Source organism: Thamnophis elegans, chromosome 4 (genome assembly GCF_009769535.1).
Source record: "Thamnophis elegans isolate rThaEle1 chromosome 4, rThaEle1.pri, whole genome shotgun sequence".
Lineage (NCBI taxonomy): Eukaryota > Metazoa > Chordata > Lepidosauria > Squamata > Colubridae > Thamnophis > Thamnophis elegans.
Window position 1 is genome coordinate 30,668,564 of NC_045544.1, and position 25,565 is coordinate 30,694,128.

Genomic DNA, 25,565 nt, shown 5'->3' on the forward strand with positions numbered 1-25,565 from the left:
TTAAAACCAATGACAAGGGAAAATCCATTAACAAGGTATGTATATATCATGTACAATTTTAAACAATATGAAAAATACATCATTGTATCATAAAACTGCTATATTCACGTTTAAAAATAACTTAGGTCTCTCCTTTTTTACATTTATACAGAAAAACAATAGAAAGTTATTTCCATTTTGCTCAAATACTAAGAAAATCATAAAACCAACTACATCAAAATACCTTTTTGAAAAGTGCTTAACCACCATTCTAGGGAGTAGTGACTTTTAGACATATTTAGTGCAAAAGTCTTTAATAAGAAAATCTGTCATTCTGTGCCTTTATATGCACAAAATCTCTCACAGCATAAATAAAAGATTGCTTTGAGCCATTCCCCATCATGTGATGCCTCAAATCAAGTGAATGCTATTAAAGGGCAGGACGTAGCTAAATCTACATGTCTTGAAATCTGAACAGAAAAATAGCTATCTTAAAATATAAAACACGCTAATAGGCAGATTATTGTATCAGTGACATACAAATCTTTTTCAGGACCTATGCTACATCTGCTCTTATTTCTATTATTTTATCCAACATAGAGGTCATGTTTCTACAATCATTACCTGCTCAATTTTGTAATTCTGGCCCAAATCCAGAACTCTCTTGAAGTCAGCATATTTTTATTTCAAATCAGCTAGCCCTGCTGATCAAATATAATTAGCTTGTCACTAATACTATTACGCAGTCATAAGTGTGTGTGGATCTCATTAAAATATAGCCAGCAACTCAGCATCAATCAGAGCAGTTCATTTGATTAAGAATGGCTTAACACCCCAACTTTTTCCAAATCTGCACTGAACAAGCATCATGAGCCAATTGTGATTCAGATGGCAAAATTTAGTTTTAGGATGAAACAATGACATTTAAAATTGGATATATTCCCCAATCCCACCCCACCCCCATGCATTTTTCATTCATTAGAAGCTGTTTGGTATTATGCCCTTACTTTTCCAACAGTAATCTAATGCTGCTTCCACCAAGCTACTTAAAAAGAAATTCTGCAAACTATTTAGGAGTGCCATGCAAGAACTTTTGCCTTCTTAGGCAGAAATAACTGATTAAACAACTGAATATACAGCATAATCCATATGCAAATTATTTTTATGTTGATTCAGCACTAAATAGATAGGGGAGGAAATAAGGAAATTTTATTTTAAACAAAATCCTTACTCTTAATATTGCTTTTCATTAGATCTAAGAAAACGGACAATAACTCTACAAACTTCAGAAGTTCTCCATTTATTCCAGCACCAAGAGCAATGATTTAGAAGGCTCATTCACCCACAATGAAACAATAGTCTATTAGAGGGGATTTAAGAGTTTTTAAGAATAGCTTTAATCCCTCCAAAAAAAATGGTTCCAAAAATTTTAGCCCATCCTCAAATGTGGTAATGAGGGACTGGATTCTTCACCCTTAGCTTAACATATAAACCAAGTCAATTTTGGTTTCTTGAACAAACTATTATTTAAAAGAATCACAGTTCAATATGATGTATGAGCCCAGCTAAATCTTGTCCAATGACACCCTTGACTTTTCCCCAATGCTTTCATTTTCTTATTAATGCTGGATGCAAGCATGGCTGACAAGGCAACTTTAGCTGAGGACTATCCTACACTATTTAAGAGAACCATTTTAGCAGTTTCTTCTCCACCTGCAGAGAGAAATGTGCAGTATTTCTATGGCCTCCCAGAAACCCCAAGATTGCATTATAAATGTACCTTTTATTAAATCACTAAGTTTTTCTACAACAGATACCAAGAGCCTACAATTGTCTTCATATTTACTTCTTAAAAAATGTTAGACAAATCTATCAATATTCTTCGTTATTAAATACTATGACACTATTTCCTATACTGCACATGTTAATTCTTTCTATCCTCTTAACCCAATTTCCCCCACAAACTGTTGAGCTTTTTTTCCCCTTCGTTTTAATTTAAGTAACTTTTCCGAAGCAATATATACAAATGCAATAAAATACTGCCTGTAAATTCTAATAAATATGCTATGTACCCTTACATAAAAAGCCACTTCATAAAAAATAATTTTAGGGTTAGAGAATATTTAAGTAACAGACTTTCCATTAGTTAATCTTGCTTTTAACCAGTCAATAGAGATAAGAGCTTATTCAAGTATACTACACTAGAAATATCAAGACATGACATTTTTCCTTAAGTCGAACTCTGTAATTATTATAATTCTAATAATCATTTTTATTGCCAGCAATATACTATATAAAATTCACATTTTATTTCTATGAGTCAAACAGCATTTTTAGTAGCAATGTAGACTAAACACTAAGATTTGTCTGCTGATAAATATTAAGCCATTGAATCATTTTTTTCATTTTTAAATAATGATAACTTTTAAATAAATCAGCATTCAGGTAAGAATTAGAAAGGAATGTTCATATAAGCTCATCATACATGGAAGTCAATGTTATTAATCCATTATATAAAGTATAAAAACTTTACCAATCAGGAAGTAAGACAAAAGTTCAAGAAGGATTGAAGGAGAGAATATAGTTTCTTTTTTGTTTCTGGAGGTCATATCATCCCCGAGAACTATTGCACAATAGTGCATACACCTATCTGAGACACACAGTCTTTTATTACAGCATAATGTAAAGTTAAATTATAATTGTCTTCAGAGCAATCAAATTAATATCCCATTTCATCTCAATCTCAGTTGGATTTATCTTGGATGTTCGCAAAGCTGGCATTTGAGTGAATTCGCTTACCTAGAAAGAGAAAAAAGCATAAAATCCCACAAAAAAGCATAAAATCTCACAAATAGCATATTCATACAAGAAATCTAAGACCCAAGAAACAGATTTTGTATGGAGAGGCATCTGAAACAAGTCATAAGTAATAGTATATTTGTTATGATATCATTGAATTACCAATTAAATTTGTATCATTTATACAACAGCATGGTGAGACCTCATACTTTCCCACAGTGAATATCAAAATAGTGATAATACAAAAATCCCACATTATAGTTACAATCAATCAGAAGAATAACGTTGCTTTGTTTTAGATAGAGAATTATTCTAGCCAATCAGTGCAAAGAGGCGCAAAGCTGATGAGGAACTATTGAGAAGACCTTTCCTCGTTTTCCCATGGCAAAAGATGGAGAAGGGGTTTTGCAATAGATCTTAAATTTAGACAAGTTCAAAGGGAGTTGTAAACAGAGTACAACAGAATACGAAGGCCTATTTCATTGTGGTCTGGTCTAATTTCCAGGAACAAAGTACTCTTGGCCACCATTTAAACTTAAGAAATCACATTCAAGAGTGAACCAGAAATACACAAAATTACAAATCTGAAAATGAGATAATTGCTGTCCATGCTCAAATGAAATTGAATTCTTTTTTAAATTGCAAGGTGGACCTCTATTTATCTGGGCAACATGTTATTTGTTCATTTTTATCAACTGTCGAATTATTCCAAGTATCAAAACAGCCAACATATACAGTCAAATTATATGAGACAGTTATTCCTATATACAGTAACTTGACCATACTATGAAAAGAGACTTCTTCACATCATTTATTTAAATCATGGCACCCAAATATTTTTATAAATAAATAGTAGAATACTGTATATGATATTGTTAATCACAGATGTTCAACAATATGCTAGGTATATTGTTCAGAAAGAGTTAACTAGATAGTAAGCTGCCTCTTCTTACTTCCTTAAAAAAAAGATAGCAGAAAATCATCCAATTGTCTGATTTGTTCCATCTGAATTGCCACCTTTGACTCAGAAAGGCTTTATTAGTCACTCAAAGAGTACAGTAGTGGGATGGAATCAAATGATGCATTATCAACTTCCAAACCAAATTATTCTAATTAGATTGTGAACAGAGTCCCAAATTCCAAAACACCCAACATTGGGCATCATGCCATTTAGATGCAAAAACCACTTTCAGCATTGTAATCTTTTTTTTAATTTCAATCCCAATAGAAACCATAAAGATTTGTTAATTTTACTTACCCCGAATCAGGACACGTTTTTTCTGCTTTGAGTGAAGAAAGGTACTCAAGTAGAAAACAAGTGGTAGAAAGAAAATGAACAAAGAAACTGCAATCACTGGCACTGTATCTGTGCAAGGGACAGAACAATTAAAAGTTGTGCTCCACAGCCTTTGTGTGATGTTCATCTAGAAGGATACAATTGTACAAAAAAAACACACCAAGGAAATTAAGACATCTGAGAAATCATCAATATTTGAGTACATTGCAAAGTTTTGCATTGAATGAGCATCAATATGTCTAGCTTTTACTAGGTACAGATCCTGCTTCCCTGGATAAGATGCAACATAGTTTTTACAATTATCAGGCCATCCTTAATGGCACTTGCAAATTTAGCAATCTCATGGGTTTTCAGATATATTTTAAATGTCTACCGTGAAAAGCTTTAAATGTAGTGGTCAAGTGCTTTGTGAAGGGTGTTCTTTCATAGTTCAACATTTGAATTTGTATTAACTACAATCCAATCATTTCATACATTAGTAAGAGCACCTGCTTATTTAGATGCTATATAGAAGATGCCAAATTAACGTGTCTTGAAGAAAGTCTTAAACAAAACCAATGAAAACCTCTCAGTGGATCCATATTAAGAAAATGTCAGAAGGATGTCCACAGAAGTACAATAGAAGGTTAATGTAAATGGCTGATGGGATCTAAGCCTGCACCTAACAATATGCCTCATCACTGCTAACACATCACAGTATATGGGCAAAAGACATCCCTGTCAATTAATCCCCTTTGAGAAACCAGCCAGTGAGGTAAATAGAGACTGGATATTCAGGAGGTGACAATACAAAACTGGACAGCCAGAAAAAGATGTTTTTACTGTAAGATGAAACACTGGTGGGTTTTCAGCCATTTAGCCTTGGAAAGTACTAAAAGGCCTGAAATAGGTTTATTCAAATTATTATCAATATATGTAGAATTGATTAAGTGGCATCAAGTCATTTCAGAAGCCTATGAACTAGCAAACTACATTAAAAGGCTTTCTTTATCAGGAACGACCCTTATTATGTATTATTTAAAAAGCTGTGTTTTCCCTTTTTGGCACTCAGTGCCGCACCCACCACACTCCCTTTTCAGCACTCGGTACCGAAAAGGTCATTGCACTAGAGTATATTGAGATATGATACAAATAAGGAAAGTAAAATAGAAAGTAAGACTTACTGCATCCTCTATATCAATGCACAAATGAAACTGTTCTCCAGATTCTTCATGCTGCCACTCCTCTGCATCTTACTGTAGTGGGAACTCAAGTTTTTATATGCAGCATTGCAGTTCTTGCAGACCACTGAGTAGTTATTTGGTAGCAGGTTTCCTTCCTGGCCGTACAGTATAAACCAAGAAATTATTTTTTTAAAATAACAGATTAGAAATTCAAAATGAGTTTGAATCCAAACGCAAAAGACTGCCACAATTTTCAAAAAAACAATTGCAAGATAAATGGAAATTCCTACAGTCAGTCTTCAACTTGTACTACAATAGTGACTAGAATTTCCATTGTTAAACAAGGTGGATATTAAGTGACTCATGCCTAGTTTTATGACCTTTTCGCCACAGTTGTGAATCACAGTTGTTAAGTGAATCATGTAGTCATTAAGCGAATCCAGCTCCCCGCATTAACATCAGAAGCCAACTTGAAAGATTGCAAATGGCAATTACATAACCTCCAGGACCATGCAATAGTCATAAATACATGCCATTTTGCCAAGCACTCAAAATTTGATCATGTGACCATAAGGATGTTGAGAGAGTCATAAATTTGAGAATCAATTGTAAGTAAATTTTTTCAGTTGCCGTTGTGACTTTGAATGGTTGCTGAATTAATGGTTGTTAGTTGAGGACTACCACTATTTTCTACCGAAGAAAACACTCCAAAAATACAAATAAAGATTTTGATGCATGGGTTCCTTAAGCTCCCTGGTTTAGTGAGTCTTTATGATACAGTATCATTAATAAATATTTTATAGAGCAAATCTAAGCAAACATTCACTATGGCCAAGATTTATCATTCTCAGAATCTCACCTGAAAGTCTAACTAAAACTCTTGGTAAATATTCATATCGTTATATTATTGTTATTCCTGTGATGTAATAGTCATCCTTTTATAGGAAACTCCTGAATTAATGGATCCAGTCTGGTGTAATAGTTAAGGCCCCAGACTAGAAACAGGAAACTAATCTAATCCTGCCAGTTGCATGATCTTGAGCCAATCACTTTCTCTTAGCCCTAGGAAGGAAACGATGATAAAACACTTCCAAAATCAGTAGCAAGAAAAGGGACTTGAAGGCAAGCATGCAAGCAGGGCCATGCACACACAGATACACAAACACACACAATTCTGAGTTCATGATTGCTCCTTCCGCTAAAACTAAATAGGTACATGATGTTAATACTTAAGGAGAGGCAAGTTGTCACATCAGCAATTCAGGAAGGTATGGAATTATCTTGTAAGATATCTTAAAAGTATGGGTTGCGAGGAAATTGCAGAATGTGATGTGAAAGATAAATGCTGCCAAAATGCAGCAACTAGGATGTTGGGTGAAAATAATTAATATGTTTTCAAGCTGTCAGTATATCCATTCTTGTCCAACTTCCGCTATTCTTTTCATTTACCTCCTGCTGACAATGCTCATTATTCAATAGCTCCTGACTATTCTCACATCAATGCAAAACAGTTATGTTAATGACTGTTACATCAACAATCAGTACTTTGTTTTGGTATAGCAGAACCCACCACAACAGCACATTTTAACATTTGATATCTGATCAACAGTGAAACATGAAAAACAGAAGAAAAAGACAAATGAACGGAAAAGTACTATATTATTCAGTATCAAGGATAATATAAATACAGAGGATGTATTTAAATATACACAATCTTCAAAAAGATTGTGGGGGTAATGGTGGCAAAATGTCAGTATTCTTCTGCCCTAACAGACCCTGTGTGCATTTTGGGAATCTTCCAGTTCAACTGCAGCTCCTGTTCACAGAACAAGTAGTAGTTGTGGCCAGAAGGAACACTGCATAATTTTCTGTTATGTGCCAGTTATGTTCATTCTTGACCAAGAGACCCTGCTCATAATCCCTCATGCTATGGTCACTTCCCAAATGGACTATAGCAATGCATTTTATCTGGAAACTACAGCTGATGCAGAATCCAGCAGCATGGACATTCAAGGTGTTGGTAATACCTATAAAACCCTTCAAGGAATGAGGCTGAGTTCTTTGAGGGACTGTTTTTTCCCAATTATGTCTATCATCCCATAAATTCCAGCAGGACAGGGACTTTACCAGGGAATATTATCTGGCAGGATCCAAGAAGAAAGGCTTTCCTTCATGGTACTAGCCCTTTGAATATCAGCCCTCAGGAAACAGGATTAATCCCAACCCAACTTGCTTTTTGTAAGGTCTTAAAGGCATGGTTCTATCATTGGTATGGGGTGAAGCCCATGAGGTAATTGGGTTAATTGCTCTTAATGGTTTTTTTTTACCTTAGCTACTAATTGTACTTCTATGGTTTTTATATAGTTTTTAATTTAAAATTTTAAGTTACATTTTAATTTAAAATTTTGTAGTCATGAATTTGAGATGGGTGGTCATATTAATTGAAAATCAGCAAAAAAAAATCCCAAATTATCAGAGAATTTCCAATTTGTCCACAGAGTATACGGATTATGGAAGGTTGAGTAAATTCACCCCAGTGTTTAAAATAAATATGTAAAGCAGGCAGTGTTCACAAACAGAAGCCTTTCCTTGTCCTCTTAAGAGAATGTCAACTTGTTGCATCTGAAATATAAAGTTCTGAAGGGGCCCTCTATACTCTCAACTGAAGGCAATTAAAGATTTGCACACCTTCCTGATGGTAAAAGTGCCCAATCACAATAAGTTTTTTTAAGCAGCTTCCGCAGATTACACTGAAATGCCTCTTGTGAATATGTATAGAACTGGCGGTTTTTTCCCTCCACATGGAAGGAAACATGGGGAACAGAAGTTTCTATATGAAGTTCCATTTTTTTCTAATTCTATACCTATCCTGATAACTTTTTTTCTTTTATTATAATTCAGAATCTTCTCAGCTGAGTTTTCTCATAATTCACTCTGATTCTACCCAATGTTCCATTTAATTCATCTGTGTCATTCATTCTTCAGTAATGAAAAAAAATCTTATGCAACTCCACTAATTCTAACTTTGCCTTCTCTAATAGTTCATAGGTACTTAACTTTTCTATATAAGGGGGGGGGGGATGTTCCCCAAAAAAGTCACTTTTGTGGCTAAATAAAATGCTCACATTATTCTTCAATAAGAAGAGAAAAGAATTGATTGAATTCAAAAACACAAGACTATTTTTCAATATTTGAAACTAAATGTAAAATCATAAATACTGGGCTTGGCATTTTCTTCTTCACTAAGAAATAAAAAATAAAAACAGATTTTTTTCCCTCATTTTTTAATGTCTGATTTGCCAAAATAGTTCAATGATTATACATGGTTTGGTTGCACAGCCATATATTATAGTAGTAGGAGTATGATTCCTATTCTAAATGTAACAATCAAGGGAGAGCAGTGATAAATACCTTGCAAATTACAAATTAATTGGATTTCTACAGAGACTATTTTAAGCTTCTGGTTAGAATTCTGATATCATCCTTCATAACAATAAACACTTTGATGATATAAATTAAGATATGGGATATACAGATCTGATGTTTTGAATAAAAAAGCATAATAGTTCTGAACATAGTTGGATCATATCCTAGGAGTTGGCCATATCTTTCCAACTTTACAGTGATACTAGATTTAGAAAGCTTTTAATAGCAGATACTATATGTGAAAAACCAACTTTTTAAATAGCTATGTATCCACGACTAAACTCATACTACAATAACATACCAGATGACCCATATAGTTATATCAGGTGACAAGGCCTAGAATAATGTAAAAAGTGATTTACTATATGAAGAGATTATACGACTCTTCCTATATAATTATCAACTATTGTGAAACCAAAACAGCGCCATAATTGCATATGAAATGGAGGTGAACATTAATTAGGATGCATTTGGTTCTCAGTAGTGAACACCTGCATTTTAAAGATAATTGTTTTATCTGCTTAAACTGTGTAAGAGTTGGTAAATTATATTTGCAGCGCCTTGGTCTGAAAAAAAAAGGGGGAAATTCACTACACAATTAGAGGCTCAACGGTACCCTTAATAAACAATATTAAGTACCTGGAGGTTCTGTTTAAAGCATGTCATTGTTTCATTGTATAAGGCCAGGAACGTCACTGTACTAGCTGATAAGCCTTCGTTCTTCTCCTTTTAAACAATCTATGAAAGAAGAGTCAAAAGCATCAATAAATTGCCAGTATCTATTTCCAAAAGGCTATTTTAGATAAAGGCTTATTTATTTTACAGATAGCTATTCTGCTTTTAAATTTTCAGTTGTGTAAGTATGACAGTATAATCTATGAACCTGCAATGAAAAGGATGACAAATGCTAGGCTAAGGGCATTCACAATCAGTGACACTACATCATCACATGCAGTCCCCTTCTTTTTACAGTTATCCCTTCTTTAAACAATTCTCTCTTCTTTATACAGTTCTCCAATGGCATGCTGCTGAATTCTGTAAAGAGCAAAAAAAATAAAAAACCCACCCCCAAAAGAGGGGATCTAAAATAGATTCCATACACTTCAGGATCTGATTGGGATGGGGGGAGAGGAACATCATTGCCCATTAAGTGCACTCTTCCTTCACTAAGATGATGCTAGGAAGAAGAGGAAGGGAAAGAGGAAAAAGAGATGCTAGGTTGGTACCCTGGTGACAAGCCAAAACCTCAGATCTTTTGCCCAAAAAATGGGGGGAAAATATATTCCAAAATAAAGGTGTTATAAATTCTTGGAAACTTTGTTGTCAAATATTGCCAAATTAAGCAATAAAATGCTCAATCTACCCCCAGGATAAATAAATAGGGGTAGAAATGGTAGAAAGGTAGAAAATGGTAGAAATTCTGAGTTTTGAAGCTTAGCAGGAATAAGGGTTGTTGGTCTAGGGGTTATACCAGACATAACAGGGAGCAAAAGAATATGAGAGAAGTGACCTTATTGAAAAGAAAAACAATAAAATGAAGGAAATTGTAAAGTTGCTAATCAGAAAGATGAGGAAACCTATAGTAGGGAACAAGATGGCTTTAAGTGAACATGGGGATACAACTGGGGGTGGGGATGGAGGGATCTGGACATAGACAACAGTTTTCATTGAAGGAATTTTTTTTCTTTTAATAATAGAAGAAAGTATCATAATTTGACAAGATATAGAAATGTAGGGGTGACTAGGTAATATTGGTGTTATCAGAAAGTAACAGCAGTGAAGGAAAAGGCAGCTTGGAAGGAAAAATGTCTGGATAGGAAGAGGCATCCAAACAATCTGCCTTCAATTTCCAAAGGTGGAAGGGTAGATATAGAATGTGTATCACCACAAAATAAGTGACACTAAACAAGCACAGGAAACAATAGGATCTTGGGGGTGGGGGGGGAAGAGACAGAAATACACAATAAATTCACAAATCACATTAACCCATGATTTGTTTAATTAGGGATTATAAAATATGCAATGTTTGCATAGATAACACGCTATGCCACAATGAAATAAACCACCTTTTGCCAAACATCTAATGTGAATCCAGTCTGTGAAAGAGTAGATTAAGCATGTGGAACAATTTCTTGCTGAAGTTAGGATTGCAGAAGCTTAGAAACAAAGGAAAATAGGGGAGGAGAAAAGCTCAGTTGAATCAGAGGCAGCAGTAAGATTGAGAAGGATGAGAATATTTAAACTCAACAAAGAGGACATAAATGGCTAGGCTTAACAAGGCGTCCAGTACAGAGGTGGGTTGCTAATTGTTTTACTACCAGTTTGGGCGCACATGCGCAGAAGCGTCCAGATGGTGGGCAGAGCCTCCTGCTGCTACTACTACTGGTTTGCCCAATCCGGGCCGAACCGGCAGCAACCCACCTCTGATCCAGTAGTACATAACAGTATCAGGCTTCTATCATATGATCTATATTTTCTCTTTTAACATTGATATGGACATTAACTAGTAGTCCTTATACCATTTGAAATTACCCAATTGGATGAAATTAGAAAGTGATCTCATAAGTAAATTTTGAGATAACCCACAGTGGCTTTGTATGATTCCATAAAACAACTCTGTGTAAAGAGGAGCATAGAGAGGAAACAAATGAGGGCTAAAATAACAGATGCTTTAATATCCAAATCTCATCAGCCTTAATTGGCATGAGTAACAGCAAGACTGTGGGAGTCACACTCAGATAGATATCTGTGTAGTACCAAGTTGTCCACTACTAGTTTAAGATACTGTAACTATCATTTAAGGCATCTTCAAAAAGTGTTTCTTTTTTTTTTAAAGCTATTCTTTCACACACAAAAAGCCTTATTTACTTGTCCCCTTAGAATGTCAAATTGTTGCATCTGAATTGTAAAGAACTCAAGGAGGCCTCTATACTCTTTCAACTGAAGGTACTTAAAGCTTTGGACTAGGTCTAGGACTTGGCAGCACAGAGAAACAACAGCCAATGACTTAATGACCAGCCATCAATATCTAATCAACAGCTAGAGGCCACACAGAACCAGTCAGCGTATAAATACTGCACATGGCATAGCCCAAAGCACACATTCCAGTGGAGAGAAGTTCCCCTGTATATTTTTAATAAATTGTTCCTGAGTAAGACTGACTTTGAGTGCCATGTAGTGATAAGGAGAATATCAGTCTAAATATAGTATGATATATGTGATAGATTTACACACACACACACAAAGACCCATCACAAGACTCACTGATGATTTAAAGCTGACGCATCACAAAACCCTTGACACACCCACACCTGAAGCCCTTATAGACAGAAGAATTCTGACACTGGCATTTCCCCAAACTCTTCTGAAGATGTTACCTAGCCTTGTAACGAAATGTTCAGAAACCAACCAATAAGCTCAGAGAATGAACCTTCACTCTTTTATATCAACAAACCTTGTGCCTGGATGCTATTCTCTGTCCTCTTTTTCATCAGTGGCACTATGGAGGTTGTATGTCTACTTTTTGTTACAAAATAATGAAGTTCAGTGTCATCTCCAATTCTTGAATAGAGGTTTAATCTCAACTATGACTTCTAGGAAAAAGGCAACTGCAAACTACAGTTAGGATCATCAATAGTTGTTTAATATTAAACAACAGCCATTAAATATGGCTTCTAAACATGCCTTTCAGCTGTGCCAAACCATGTGTCATTCTTATCACAATACACCAGTGAACTATAATTACCTTTACAAGTCTGTGTTAAGTACAAGTAAAAAAGGCAGTATATTTGCTTGGCAAAATTAGCCGTTATTTGTCTAAAATACACACCCACAATTTAAGGTGATTTTCAAATCAGCTTCCCTATCAAGTATATTCGTTAGAAACATTTTACTTAACATTGTTTTGGCAGATGAAAACCACCAACTGTAGAAAAATGCAGGGATAAAAATGAAGAGGATGCAAGAACAATTAACAGAATCCTTAAAAGATAAGAGAGACTGTAACAATATCATAATATGATAAAAGACAGGAGCATGAGAGAGAGACTCAACTCCACCTTGATTTTTTATGGTATAAGAGATATAACAGAGACAGAGGAAAACTCTGGCAGTCTTTCAGGATTCTACTATTATAAGCTACAACAAGAAAACAAAGGGCTAACACAAACAGATTCTAGAAGGATATTCACATCCAATGTCCAAAGGAACACTCATACACAAATATGCTGTTGCAGTGCTTGTCCTTGAGAACAGTATCTCCCATAGTGTTCTGTATGGCCCCTACCTGAACTTGTTTAAATAGGCTCTCAAAAATTGGCTCTTCCCCAGTCCCTGGACTAGCATATGGGGTGGACCTCTTATGGGCATGTTTTGAATTCAACTGGTGAATTTTATTGTTTCTACAGGCATCGTTTTTTCCCCCTAGGTGTTACATTGTTTTGAATTGTTTTTCAAATCATTATGGCCTAACAGCCTTAGAAATTTAATAAATAAGGATCACATGCATCAACTCAATGTCAATTGTGTGGCTATACAACACTCTTGTGATAAATTGAAACAACAGGGCTGTAAACGTTTATGAACGGGTATTTACATGTATGTATCAGTAAAAATGTATTTTCTTGGATATCACTATTTCCCTATACAGCACTGAATTGCTGGAACAAGTTCACATATATTGACATAATCATGCATCAAGAACCAAGAAATAATTAAGCTTCATGCAATTAATTCAACTTGCAGTTTATGAACAAGTTGCTTACAGATTCAGACTATCTGTTGCTGATTATGATACATTCAAATGGTTTACATGGCTGTCCAGTATTTATTAATTTTATAATCTGCCTTTTATTATTTTTATAAACAACTCAAGGCAATGATATACCTATACTCCTTCCTCCATTTTCCCCACAAAAACCCAGTGAGGCAAGATGAGCTGAGACAGAGGCCTTAGGCAGAACTAGAACTCATAGTCTCATGATTTCCTACCTGGTACCTTAAACCTCATGCATTAATTGTTCTATTTTCTTTCTCAAATCTATGGGCCCATCCTACAATCTCTAGGCAGTGAACATAATGTATAAACATCAATAAAGCCCATACACATACACTAGAGCTGTAAAACTCGCAGCCTGCGGGCCAGATGGATCATGTGCTGGCCACATCCATGCCTGGTTTAGCGAAGGGGGGAAGTCCTGATAGGTCATGTGAGTTTAACACCCCTTACATACATGTTTATCAAAACATTTATGTAAAACACTGTATTTTCCCTTTTTCCCCTCACTTTTCCTACATATATATTCTATACATCTACATATGTATATATACTGTATGTATGTGTGTATGTATGTATGTATGTACACATGATGCAAGCTTATGGATTTTAAACAATGATGAACAGCACATTATTTTAGATATTTAAGAGCCGAGGTGGCGCAGTGGTTAAATGCAGCACTGCAGGCTACTGCTAGATCAGCAGTTCAGCGGTTCAAATCTCACCGGCTCAGGGTTGACTCAGCCTTCCATCCTTCCGAGGTGGGTAAAATGAGGACCCAGATTGTTGGGGGCAATATGCTGACTCTCTGTAAACCGCTTAGAGAGGGCTGAAAGCCCTATGAAGCGGTATATAAGTCTACTGCTATTGCTATTGCTATTGCTATATTTCCTAAATCATCATCATGTAATTTCCCTTCCTATTTTAATGAACAGAATCAAAGTAACAATTGAGAAATACAACTATAACCACAGTGTCCTGATTATGCAACAAAAATATCAATCAGTTCATTTAACTAATAATGGTAATACACATATGACTAACACAGCAGATACTATACACCTCGTTTAAAAAGGATATGCCATTCCATCAAAAGAAACACAGGCTTTTCAGACTTACCATATAAGCATGGTGGATTGCCATGTTCTCAGTTTACCTGCACGTCTTCACCCGGTCCATTCCTCACAGATCATTCCAGAAATAATATCTTCATTATACTGTGGTTTTGTTTGTTTGGCTTTAGCTTAGTATATTGTATAAAGTCAGCTGCTGTGAATTATAAACTATTATGTGTGGGTTCTATGGGTTCAAATGAATACATTGTAATATTCTTATGCAAGGCATAAGCATATGAACCCAATCAGGATTTGTAGAAACTGAGAACAATGAACAAGCAATTACTTAGTTCTGGGAAACATTATCTCTTATATTAAAACTAACACCAGAGAAGAAGCATACATATTGAAGTGTTGTGTATTACCTTTATATACAGCTTTTAAAAAGTAAAAAAAAATACTGTCTTTTATTCATATTGAATATTCAAATATAGACAAGAAAGCAGTCAAAAAGAGTACATACTTGCACAGTTAGCTTTTATCCATGTGTCATTAAAAAACGTGTTCACAAGTGCAACCATCTGCAGCCTGTCTGACATCAAGAGACTTTGGGCACATCGGTTACTCTTAGTAGTATTCTGCAAGGAGAAAATATACATATAGAAATCATTTGTTAGCAGATCCAGCAATCAAGTATGCAATACCTATGGTATCGAAGGATTGCATTTTAAAGCTACTAACCTATATAAACTAGCTTTCCACTGGGGAAGGCCCCACTGGGTTAGAAAACCATTATTTCTGAGTAAATATAGTGTTGCATTGTAGTTCACTTGAACAAATAAACATGTTACCTTCCTAATAAAATTGGAACATACATATACTATACAAATAAATGGCATAAAAGACGGCCCTGGCATCTTTTCCCAATTAAATTGCTCAGGGAACTGAAACAGCTCTCAAGGAATTTCTGTGTTAATCCACCAGTTGCTGAGAACATCTTTTAAGTTTCTCCATTAGATATCTTTGTATTTTTATAATATATAAATGACAAGTTGAGATATCTACATTCTTGTAACTTAATATCTATGGAGATTCTCAGTCATCTAGGTCATGGTTGTCCCAAAGGTGTTTTTCAAGAGGCAACTGGAACAAGAAAGTCCAGTTGTATCTTGAAAAAGCACATTTGGGATATTCTTGTAACTTGGATATCAAATCCATGCATTTTGCAAATATTTTAGTGATTTTTTTTTATAAACAAAGAAATGTTCTGAAAATATTTTGCTGATGAAAATATTCTGAGATAAAATTCATCAATGCCCAAGTGGGTCCACTTATACAAATGAATCATCTTTCATCCAAACCCCCCACAATTCCCAAATCTGTTTTAGAAAGTCCCCTCATCCCCAGCAGGTCTGTATGGAAGAGAAGTTGAGCCATCCTTAATTAATAAAAGCATTTGCATCTATTTGATTAACTCTACTTACAGGCTGCAATGCAAGAGAACATTCCATTCCAATCAGTTCTTGCACATTTTCTATTTCTGTGATTTTTAACATGTGAAAAATCATATGATGGAATGCATACTTCTATCTTTTTCCAGCAATAACGCTTTGTCTTAAGTTCCTCCTGATGCAAAGCAGTAATTGCTACATTGAATTTAATTTAAAGTGACAATGTGATTTTTTTTCAGATTCAGTCAAGCCAGTTGATTTTTCTTATTTCTAATTTTTCAGAATTTGTAGACACCAGGCTGAATACCTTCCATAATGATCGATGAAGTATTCAGTAATTTAGGTTTTTGTGCCTGTCTGGGATTTGTAAACCAGGGGATAAATATGTGGATAGCTCATTGAAAGCCTATACCTATTGTATATGAATATGGAAAATGGCAAATTCAAAGTTTACCTAAACTATCCTTTCAGTCACATTCCCAGTGACTTATACGCTTATATAGGCACAGGGCTTTTTGGCATGATAAGGAAGAGGTTGGTCATTGTATTTTTCATCTTCCAAATGTAGCCTAGTCTCCTGTAATGTCCTCCTACCTATCCAATTATAAGCAGGCCTGATACTGCTCATCTTTGCAGATCAATCAGATGTCGTCACTTGCTGAGGAGGGCAAAGAAATTGATTCTCCAAGCATTCATCTGCACAACTTTATATTTTATCAAAAGCAAACGCCAATTAATTCTCCTTGCTGCAAAGATAGAGACACTTAAAAGCAATCCCACTGACAAGGAAACAAAATCTAATTTGCATCCCAGAAAGAACCTATCTACTCTAAGGTAGGCTATATATGTTTATTGTAGCTCCCACTTGTTTCATGAGTTCCCATCAGCCACAGAAGCAGGTTGCAGGTTTTATTCCACAGTATAAGGGACGAGCCTCCCCTCCCCCCCCAGATAAAAAGGTTTAACCAGTACAATTTTGAAAAACCATGGGCAGTGTTTTTAGACAAAGCACACTGTGTTATCCCAAGCATTGAAATTTCAAGAGAATTTAACGGTAGCCAACAAAACAAGCAAATCAAATTATAATTTCCAAAAAAACTGCCACGATTTTCGGTGGCAGCTGCACAACTAGCCTTGTTGGACCCTTAAACGGTAGAGTCTAACCAACATGTAGATAAGTAGAGACCCCACTTCATTCGATGCAACTGCAATCCACAAAAACAACAAGTTCTACAATGCACCACAAGAATCTTTATTGCTTCAACAAGAAGTACTTGCGGGACAATAGTGGGACAGCATCGATAGAGCAAAACTGTTCCGGGGGAAACGGAAAGACTCTAACGCTTGAGCCCAGTGTTTAAGGAACCCGATCGACGCACCTCGATGTTCTCGAACTGCTGCATGACTTCCCCAAATTGATGATAGCAGTTCTGGCAGAGCGTCACAGGCCGGGCGTTCTGGATTAAGCAGCCAGCCAATCTTATGCTCCTATTGGCGAAGGCACTCAAGAGCTCCTTGCACTCTGGATCCAGCTGCGGCTCCTGCGGGACCCCTAAGAACTCCGGTTCGAGCGAAGACAGGTCCTCCAGGGCCAAGGGCCAGGCGCCACGTCGGCCTCCCAAAACTATTTCTTCCAAACCGCTTTGCAGTAACAGATGTCGGCCGGGGATGAGACTCTCCCCGGCACAGAGGCCCAACAAGATGCGGGCAGCAGCAGCAGCAGCAGCAGCAGAGTGGCCGAGCTCATAACTGCCACCGCGGGCGAGGAAGACGACAAAGAAACCGACCACTTCCTAGTTCCGCGCCTGCCACTGAGGAAGACGATCACGTGCGGCCGAAGAACTACAGCAGCAGCGTCCGGGAGCTGGGCGAAACGCGGCGTTTCATTGGCTCCCGAGGATTTGGCGTTCTAAGAGCGGGGATGTCACCCGTCTGTTTATTGGGGGCGGAGTCTAACCTATCAACAGATTTTGTTCGTACTGGCTCGCGCTAGTGTTTTCAAACTGGCGTTTATGCAGCGAATCAGTTGCGCCCCGTGGATTCTTTTTTTTTTTTTTTACTTTAGTACATTATAAATGCCACCAATTATCCAGTGTATGAATATAAACTTTGAGGTGACTTTTATTGCTTATTTTCTAGTTGAAGTCATGCATGTTTTGGAATATTTAGTTATAAATAAATGCCAGTTGTTGGAAGCTGACATCAAGCATGACAAGTGCATTTTAGACCCGCTGGTTTGGATAGTATAACTTCCTATATGGCTTGTTTAATTGTCTGATTTTCTGAGCCATAAATCAATGGCTGGATATGAACAACATATACTAAAATCAAAGTACCCATATTGTAAAGTAATAAACTGAACTCAGTCATGCCAGACATATTTTACACTATGCCGTTGTTTGTTCAATCACTGCTTTAAAAAGCATGCTGCTAATCCAAAACCAAATAAACCATGTATATAGAATTATTTATTAAGGTTTAAGGTTTATTTCACTTGTATGCCGCCCTATTCCCGGAGGGACACAGGGCGGCTAACAGACCCAGGGGAGGGAATACAGACAAAAGGAAGAGATAACAAACAAACAACAGAGACAATTTAAAAGCAGTCAACAGCCACACAATTCAAGCGGGGCTGGGAACTCATCTGCCCCAGGCCTGCCGGAACAGCCAGGTTTTAACGGCTTTGCGGAAAGCCTGGAGGGTGGTAAGGGTCCGAATCTCCACGGGGAGCTCGTTCCAGAGGGCTGGAGCAGCCACAGAGAAGGCCCTCCTCCGGGTGGTAGACAATCGGCATTGGCCGGCGGATGGGATTCGGAGGAGGCCTAGTCTGTGGGATCTAATAAGTCTGTTGGAGGTGATTGGCAGCAGGCGGTCTCTCAAGTGCCCAGGTCCAATACCATGAAGGGCTTTATAAGTGACGACTAGGCACCTTGAAGCGTATCTGGAGACCAATAGGCAGCCAGTGCAGCTCGCGGAGGATAGGTGTAACGTGGGTGTACCGGGGTGCACCCACAATCGCTCGCGCGGCTGCATTCTGGACAAGCTGAAGTCTCCGAATACTCTTCAGGGGCTGTCCCATGTAGAGCGCATTGCAGTAGTCCAGTCTTGAGTCACAAGGGCGTGAGTGACTGTTGTGAAGGCCTCCCGGTTCAGGTAGGGACGCAATTGGTGCACCAGGAGAACCTGGGCAAATGCCCCCCTGGTCACAGCCGACAAATGGTGTTCTAAGTCAGCTGTGGGTCCAGGAGGACTCCCAAATTGCGAACCCTGTCTGAGGGGCGTACAATTTCACCCCCCAGCCTGAGAGATGGAATACATGGCCAATTATTGGGAGGGAAACACACCAGCCACTCGGTCTTGTCAGGATTGAGTGCAAGCTTGTTTACCCCCATCCAGACCCTAACAGCCTCCAGGCACTGACACATCACGTCAACCGCTTCACTGAGTTGGCACGGGGCGGACAGATAGAGCTGTGTATCATCCGCGTACTGGTGATATTTTATCCCGTGCCGCCAAATGATCTCACCCAGCGGCTTCATGTAGATGTTAAACAGGAGGGGGGACAGACCGAACCCTGCAGCACCCCATACTTAAGGGGCCTAGGGGTCGACCTCTGCCCTCCAACCAACACCGATTGCGACCTGTCCGAGAGGTAGGAGGAGAACCACCAAAGAACGGTGCCTCCCACCCCCACCTCACATAACCGTCGCAGAAGGATACCATGGTCGATGGTATCGAAGGCCGCTGAGAGGTCAAGGAGCACTAGGATGGAGGCATGACCCCCGTCCTTGGCTCTCCAGAGATCATCGGTCAGTGCGACCAAAGCAGTTTCCGTGCTGTAGCCAGGCCTGAATCCAGACTGAAAGGAGTCTAGATAATCGGTTTCATCCAAGGACCGCCGGAGCTGAGAGGCCACCACTTTCTCAACAACCTTCCCAACAAAGGGGAGGTTGGAGACTGGACGATAGTTATTTAGAATGGCTGGATCCAAAGATGGGTTCTTCAGGAGTGGTCTCACCACCACCGCCTTTAATGCGGGGGGAAAGAAACCCTCCCGAAGGGAGGCGGTAACTATCGCCTGGATTCAGCCCCGTGTCACCTCCCTGCTGTTCACAACCAGCCAGGAGGGGCATGGGTCCAGCGCACACGTGGAGGCACTCACAGCTCCCATGGCCTTGTCCACTTCCTCAGGAGTAACAAGTTGAAAATCAATCCAAAGATGTCGCTCAAGACCCTCCCCCAGTACCTTGGCTGGCTCTGCGCAATTGGAGGTCCAGGTCCGTCCAAAGCCGAGCAACTTTATCCGCGAGAAATTGGACAAATTCCTCAGCTCTACCTCGTAAAGGATTGCCCACATCCCTCACATTCAGGAGGGAGCGGGTTATCCTGAACAAGGCGGCTGGGCGCAACTCAGCGGATGCAATCAGAGCGGCAATATATGTGTTTTTAGCAGTCCGAATTGCCAGAAGGTAAGCTCTGATGCAGGCTTTTAACAGTGCTCGGTCTGACTCGGATTTACTGGACCTCCAGCGGTGCTCTAGGCGTCTATTGACCAAGTGTGATTGGACACACAAGGAATTTGTCTTTGGTGCATATGATCTCAGTGTACATAAAAAAGACAAGATACAGTCGTTAAGAATCATAAGGTACAACACTTAATAATAGTCATAGGGTACAAATAAGCAATCAGGAATACACTATATTGCCAAAAGTATTCGCTCACCTGTCTTTACTCACATATGAACTTACTGTAAGTGACATCCCATTCCTAAGCCATAGGGTTCAATATGACATTGGTCCACCCTTTAACAGCTTCAACTTTTCTGGGAAGACTGTCCACAAGGTTTAGGAGTGTGTTTATGGGAATTTTTGACCATTCTTCCAGAAGTGCATTTGTGAGGTCACACACTGATGTTGGACGAATTTACGTGGCCTACCACTTCGTGGCTGAGTTGCTGTCGTTCCCAAACACTTCCACATTCTTGTAATACATGTGACAGTTGACTGTGGAATATTTAGGAGCGAGGAAATTCACGACTGGATTTGTTGCACAGGTGGCATCCTATCACAGTTCCACGCTGGAATTCACTGAGCTGAGAGCGACCCATTCTTTCACAAATGTTTGTAAAAACAGTCTGTACCTTGCCTAGGTACTTGATTTTATACACCTGTGGCCATGGAAGTGATTGGAACACCTGATTCTGATTATTTGGATGGGGTGAGCAAATACTTTGGGCAATATAGTGTATCTTAATGCAACATAGGAATACAACACACACAATGCTAAGAATGTCTATATCTGCACAGCATGGTTATGTTATGTTGGAAGAAATGGCAGAGGGGTGGGTTTTTAACTTCCTATAGTTATTAATTCAGAAATATTTACTCAATCTATTTTTTGGTATGTCCATATATACTGAGGTTGAGGTTGAGGTTTATTCGATTTATATGCCGCCCTTCTCCCAAGGACTGAACCATAAATTGACCATTTGGCTGGTTTCTCACAACTCTTTAGACTAAAATTTGGTTGACTAGTTTGTGATTCAGTCTATCCTAAGAATCCAAAAAGTGAGACCTTAAGTGGGTTGCTACGGTAAGTGAAGTGGATCCTGAATTATTTTAAGGGGTTAGAAAAATTAGGAAAGCTGTGAGAAATTGCATACATTTAAATGGTGAAGCCAAATGTCAGGAGTTGAATTCAAGTTTAATACTAAACTAGGAGTGTTTGTATATGAGAGAAAGAGATTTATAATCAACTTATCATAGTCTGCTTTACATACTTCATCTAAGTCAAAAGTGAACCTATCTAATGTATACAAATAAAAATATTGCGTAAGGGAAAAGCAAGGGAACAGGAAAACAAAACAAAATTAAAAGCAAATCTAATATAGTTAATTGTTTTCTACCTGCTTGGGATTTAAAGAATGAATAGGGTTTATTGTAGAAAAGTTGGGCTAAAAGAAAGAATCATCGGACACCTTCCAGATGTTTCATTTATTTATGGGAATCTTTGTTCAGTAAATGTATCTCAACAGAGATATTTTGCCAAATATAAAAGTTGAATCTCTGATGTAAATTTGCCAATTACCAATACAAAATCCCTTTAGATTTTTAACAATTCTGTTCTTGCAATGCAAAGGAGTTAATTGGTTTATTTAATTTAAAGAAAAAAATAAGGATAACACAAGATATGTCAAAGCACAACTATGTTAGTACTATACTTCATCTGGTTGGAACAGAAGGTTTTGATTATTACCTACAAGCTATCAGCACTGTAAGATTTTTTTATACTTTTTCAAATTTGTACTATTTCAAAAATAAAGCTGATATCAATTAGTTAATAATTTGTTATTTTCTCATTCTGTTTGAGGACCGGATTGTTGATCAAAGTTTATCTCCTCAGTCTATCCTCTGTGCATCATGTATAGATGATCTGTGAGGAGGTTTTTACTGTAAGTTTTTTTTTGTAATTGAGAATGCACAGCTATAGGAGCCCATCTCCATTGTGTGCATTCTAATATAAAATATCTATTTTCATTTCAATTCCTTGCCATTGTTACAGAACAAAAACTACGGGTCAAACTTGAGCATCTTTGGGCAGCTGTACTTGGGATCAAGACTAAGATGGATAGGTTCAGTAACTATGTAAGTTCAGCCTAAAGTAACAAATTTCATTGGATTTCTGTTAACAGTCTTCATTCACATATATAATCCTTTTTACATACATAACACATAGGCTGTTCAAGTCACTGGTTCTGGGACTTGAACAAAATACAATGAGGTGGATGACCTGGGTCAGACTTCCTCTAGTGAGCTTTGTGATTCCATCTTCCATTTATAATAATTTTTGTTATGGTTTCCTCTAGAACAGCATGAAGATTTCACAAATGTTGCCTCTGGGTATATACTTCCTCTTTCAATGGATAGCTATGCTAATTACAAATATGTACTCACCTAGAACAGTGTTTTTCAACCACTGTGCCGCGGCACACTAGTGTGCCGTGACATAGTGTAAGGTGTGCCGTGGGGAAAAACACTTTATATATAGTCAATATAGGAACAGAGTTAAATTTTTTTAACATTTTCTAATGGTGGTGTGCCTCGTGATTTTTTTCATGAAAAAAAGTGTGCCTTTGCACAAAAAAGGTTGAAAAACACTGACCTAGAAGACTATTTCCATTATTCATCCATCTTTGAGTATTGGATTTCTGCTGTTGCTAAGTAGTTCTTGTCTTCCAAATGATCACCCAGAGATCACTATGGCTTTATTTTGGTTTCTCAGGAAGTTGACAAAATCAACTGTCAGAATATTTGCATCTTAAGAACTTTATATGTCTGTTTGGCTCAAAACTGAAAAGAGCTTTTCAAAAAACTTCTTTTCACAGATTGATTCTCCTCTTCATCATTTTGCTTTCCATTAAAAAGAGAGAGAAGTGAGAAAAGGGAGGGCATTGGAGAACATTGGAAACTATGAGCAGTGGGTTTCAACCAGTGGTGGGTTGTTGCCGGTTTTACTACCGGTTCGCAACCTGGTCGCATGCGCACCAGACACACGCTATGCACACATGCACTGTTCAATGTAAATTGTTCTTCGTGCATGCACAGAACAATTTTCAGTGAACTGCGCATGCACAGTCACTAAAAACCAAAATGGCAGTGGCCCAGGGGTGGCGAGGGAACCGGCTCAGGGGTGTGGCAGGCCTGGGTTGCTGCCGGTTCTGCGACCCAGGCCTGAATTCCACTACCAGTTTGGCCGAACTGGGCCAACCAGGAGCAACCCACCTATGGTTTCAACTAGTAATTTTCAAACAGTTCCCACCATGCTTTGGGCTTTTATCATTTGTATGCATATATTCAGTATGGCAGCAAGCTACCATTTGCTGTGGTCGTTCACTCTGTTATGTTTGGTTTGAAATGACAGGATCTGGTACAAAGCTGTCTAGGAGAGGGCAAGAAGCTATCTGGTTCTTTAATACTACCTTCACAGGCCAGTTTGAACTGTAAATTGGGGCCATAGTAAGGCCATCAATTGTTTGTGCTGATGTCCTGTTGCCTCCTTTTCCTCACAGTTTATCTCAATGCCTTCTAGCTGGGAAATAAGGTTCTTTTCTGGCACGATGCTGTAATGGTGTAAGAAACAAAGCTGCAATTTAGGGTGTAAATAACCAGTGTTTTCTTTAGTAGATGGTTTCTTTTTTTCTCCCCTATTCTTTTATTCTTGCTCCTTTATCTTTCAATTGGTATGTAACTGTTTCTTTTCGTTCTTATGCACCTGATGGCTACAATTTGTGAAAGATGTACCGTACTAGGATAGTAAAACATCTGGAGAGGTGTTAAGAAAAGCCTGCAATGGCAAACCATTTTGATAGCATTTCCTCAGAAGCAAAAACAGAAATTCACTAACCCCGTCTCCGCACTGCTAATGCCCATTACAGTTTTGTGTTGTTTTACCAACTTATAACTGCATATTTATCCATAACTAATGTGTTTTCAGCTCCTTCTCTTAATTTCCTCATGACAACTTTGTGATGACCATGATCCAGAGTATATATCTTAATGGCCCTATTGTGCCAGTGAAAAACTTCCTTAAATGTTTTCTAAAAACAATTCAAGATACATCATAGAGTATATATCTTGATGGCCCTATTGTGCCAGTGAAAAACTTCCTCAGATATCTTCTAGAAGACACTTAAGGTATGTCAATGTGGATTCAGTGGACTATTGGTCAGATTTGGAAGAATTTCCCTCTTTTCATCAGATCCAGTAATGGATCAAAATCAATCTATGGATCTCTGTTGGAGGACCATAGATTTTTTGCAGAACAGCAACTTTGCATGATGAAAGCTTAGTGCAGCTTTTGTTCTTATTGAAGAGTCAGGATTTCAAGTAGTCCATTCCAATGACTATGATCAAATTGTCATACCAGGTCTTCCAATTCTTTTAAAATTTGCAAAGGATACTTGTAGAACCCTGCTTTGGTGCCTTCTATTACTGTACAAAATATGTGGAAACATTATAGAGGCTGAAACAAGTACTTTATCATTTCTAGTTGTAACATCTCTTTCCTAATTCACTTGTGATTGACAGAATTCAAAGTAAACCTGAGACAAGATTTAATATGTAGTTCTGGTGGATAAGGGAGAAATAAATTGGATGTTATAAAGCCGTGATGGCGAACCTATGGCACGTGTGCCACAGGTGGCATGTGGAGCCCTCTCTGCAAACCGTCGCCCAGCTCAGCTCCATTGCTCATGCACATGTAGGTCTCTGCTGCGCATACAGGAGACCTGCGCACATGCATGGGGGCAGGGGGTTGCATGCATGCGTACATGTGCACATGTGTGGGGGTGGGGGCGGGCCATTTTTGATCCCAGGAAGCTTCAGAAAGGCCTGCTAGACCCAAAATGGAACGCGGAGGTGTGTGCACGCAATTTGGCACACAAGGAGAAAAGGGTTAGCCATCACTGTTATAGCGGGTAGCTGCTATTCAACAGCTTCACATCTCTTTTACATTGTAAACAATCAAGTAGAGCACCATCTTGGTGTTCCTGATCTTCACATTACAAGATGCTAATATTTTCTTTCCAAACAACAAACAATATAAAATATGTGGCTGATCAG

The 25,565-nt window shown here is 38.0% G+C and overlaps 1 protein-coding gene across 1 annotated transcript; it reads right to left on the reverse strand.

Annotated features, from left to right (window-relative positions):
- Positions 1-1,867: 1,867 nt before the first annotated feature.
- OSTM1 (osteoclastogenesis associated transmembrane protein 1) lies at positions 1,868-17,777 on the reverse strand. Its single transcript, XM_032216571.1, is given in 9 exon segments — positions 1,868-2,778; positions 4,037-4,202; positions 5,239-5,294; positions 5,297-5,393; positions 9,304-9,390; positions 10,490-10,500; positions 15,017-15,131; positions 17,324-17,653; positions 17,656-17,777. Coding segments are annotated over 9 exon segments (954 nt in total). The 5' UTR covers positions 17,692-17,777; the 3' UTR covers positions 1,868-2,722.
- Positions 17,778-25,565: the final 7,788 nt, after the last annotated feature.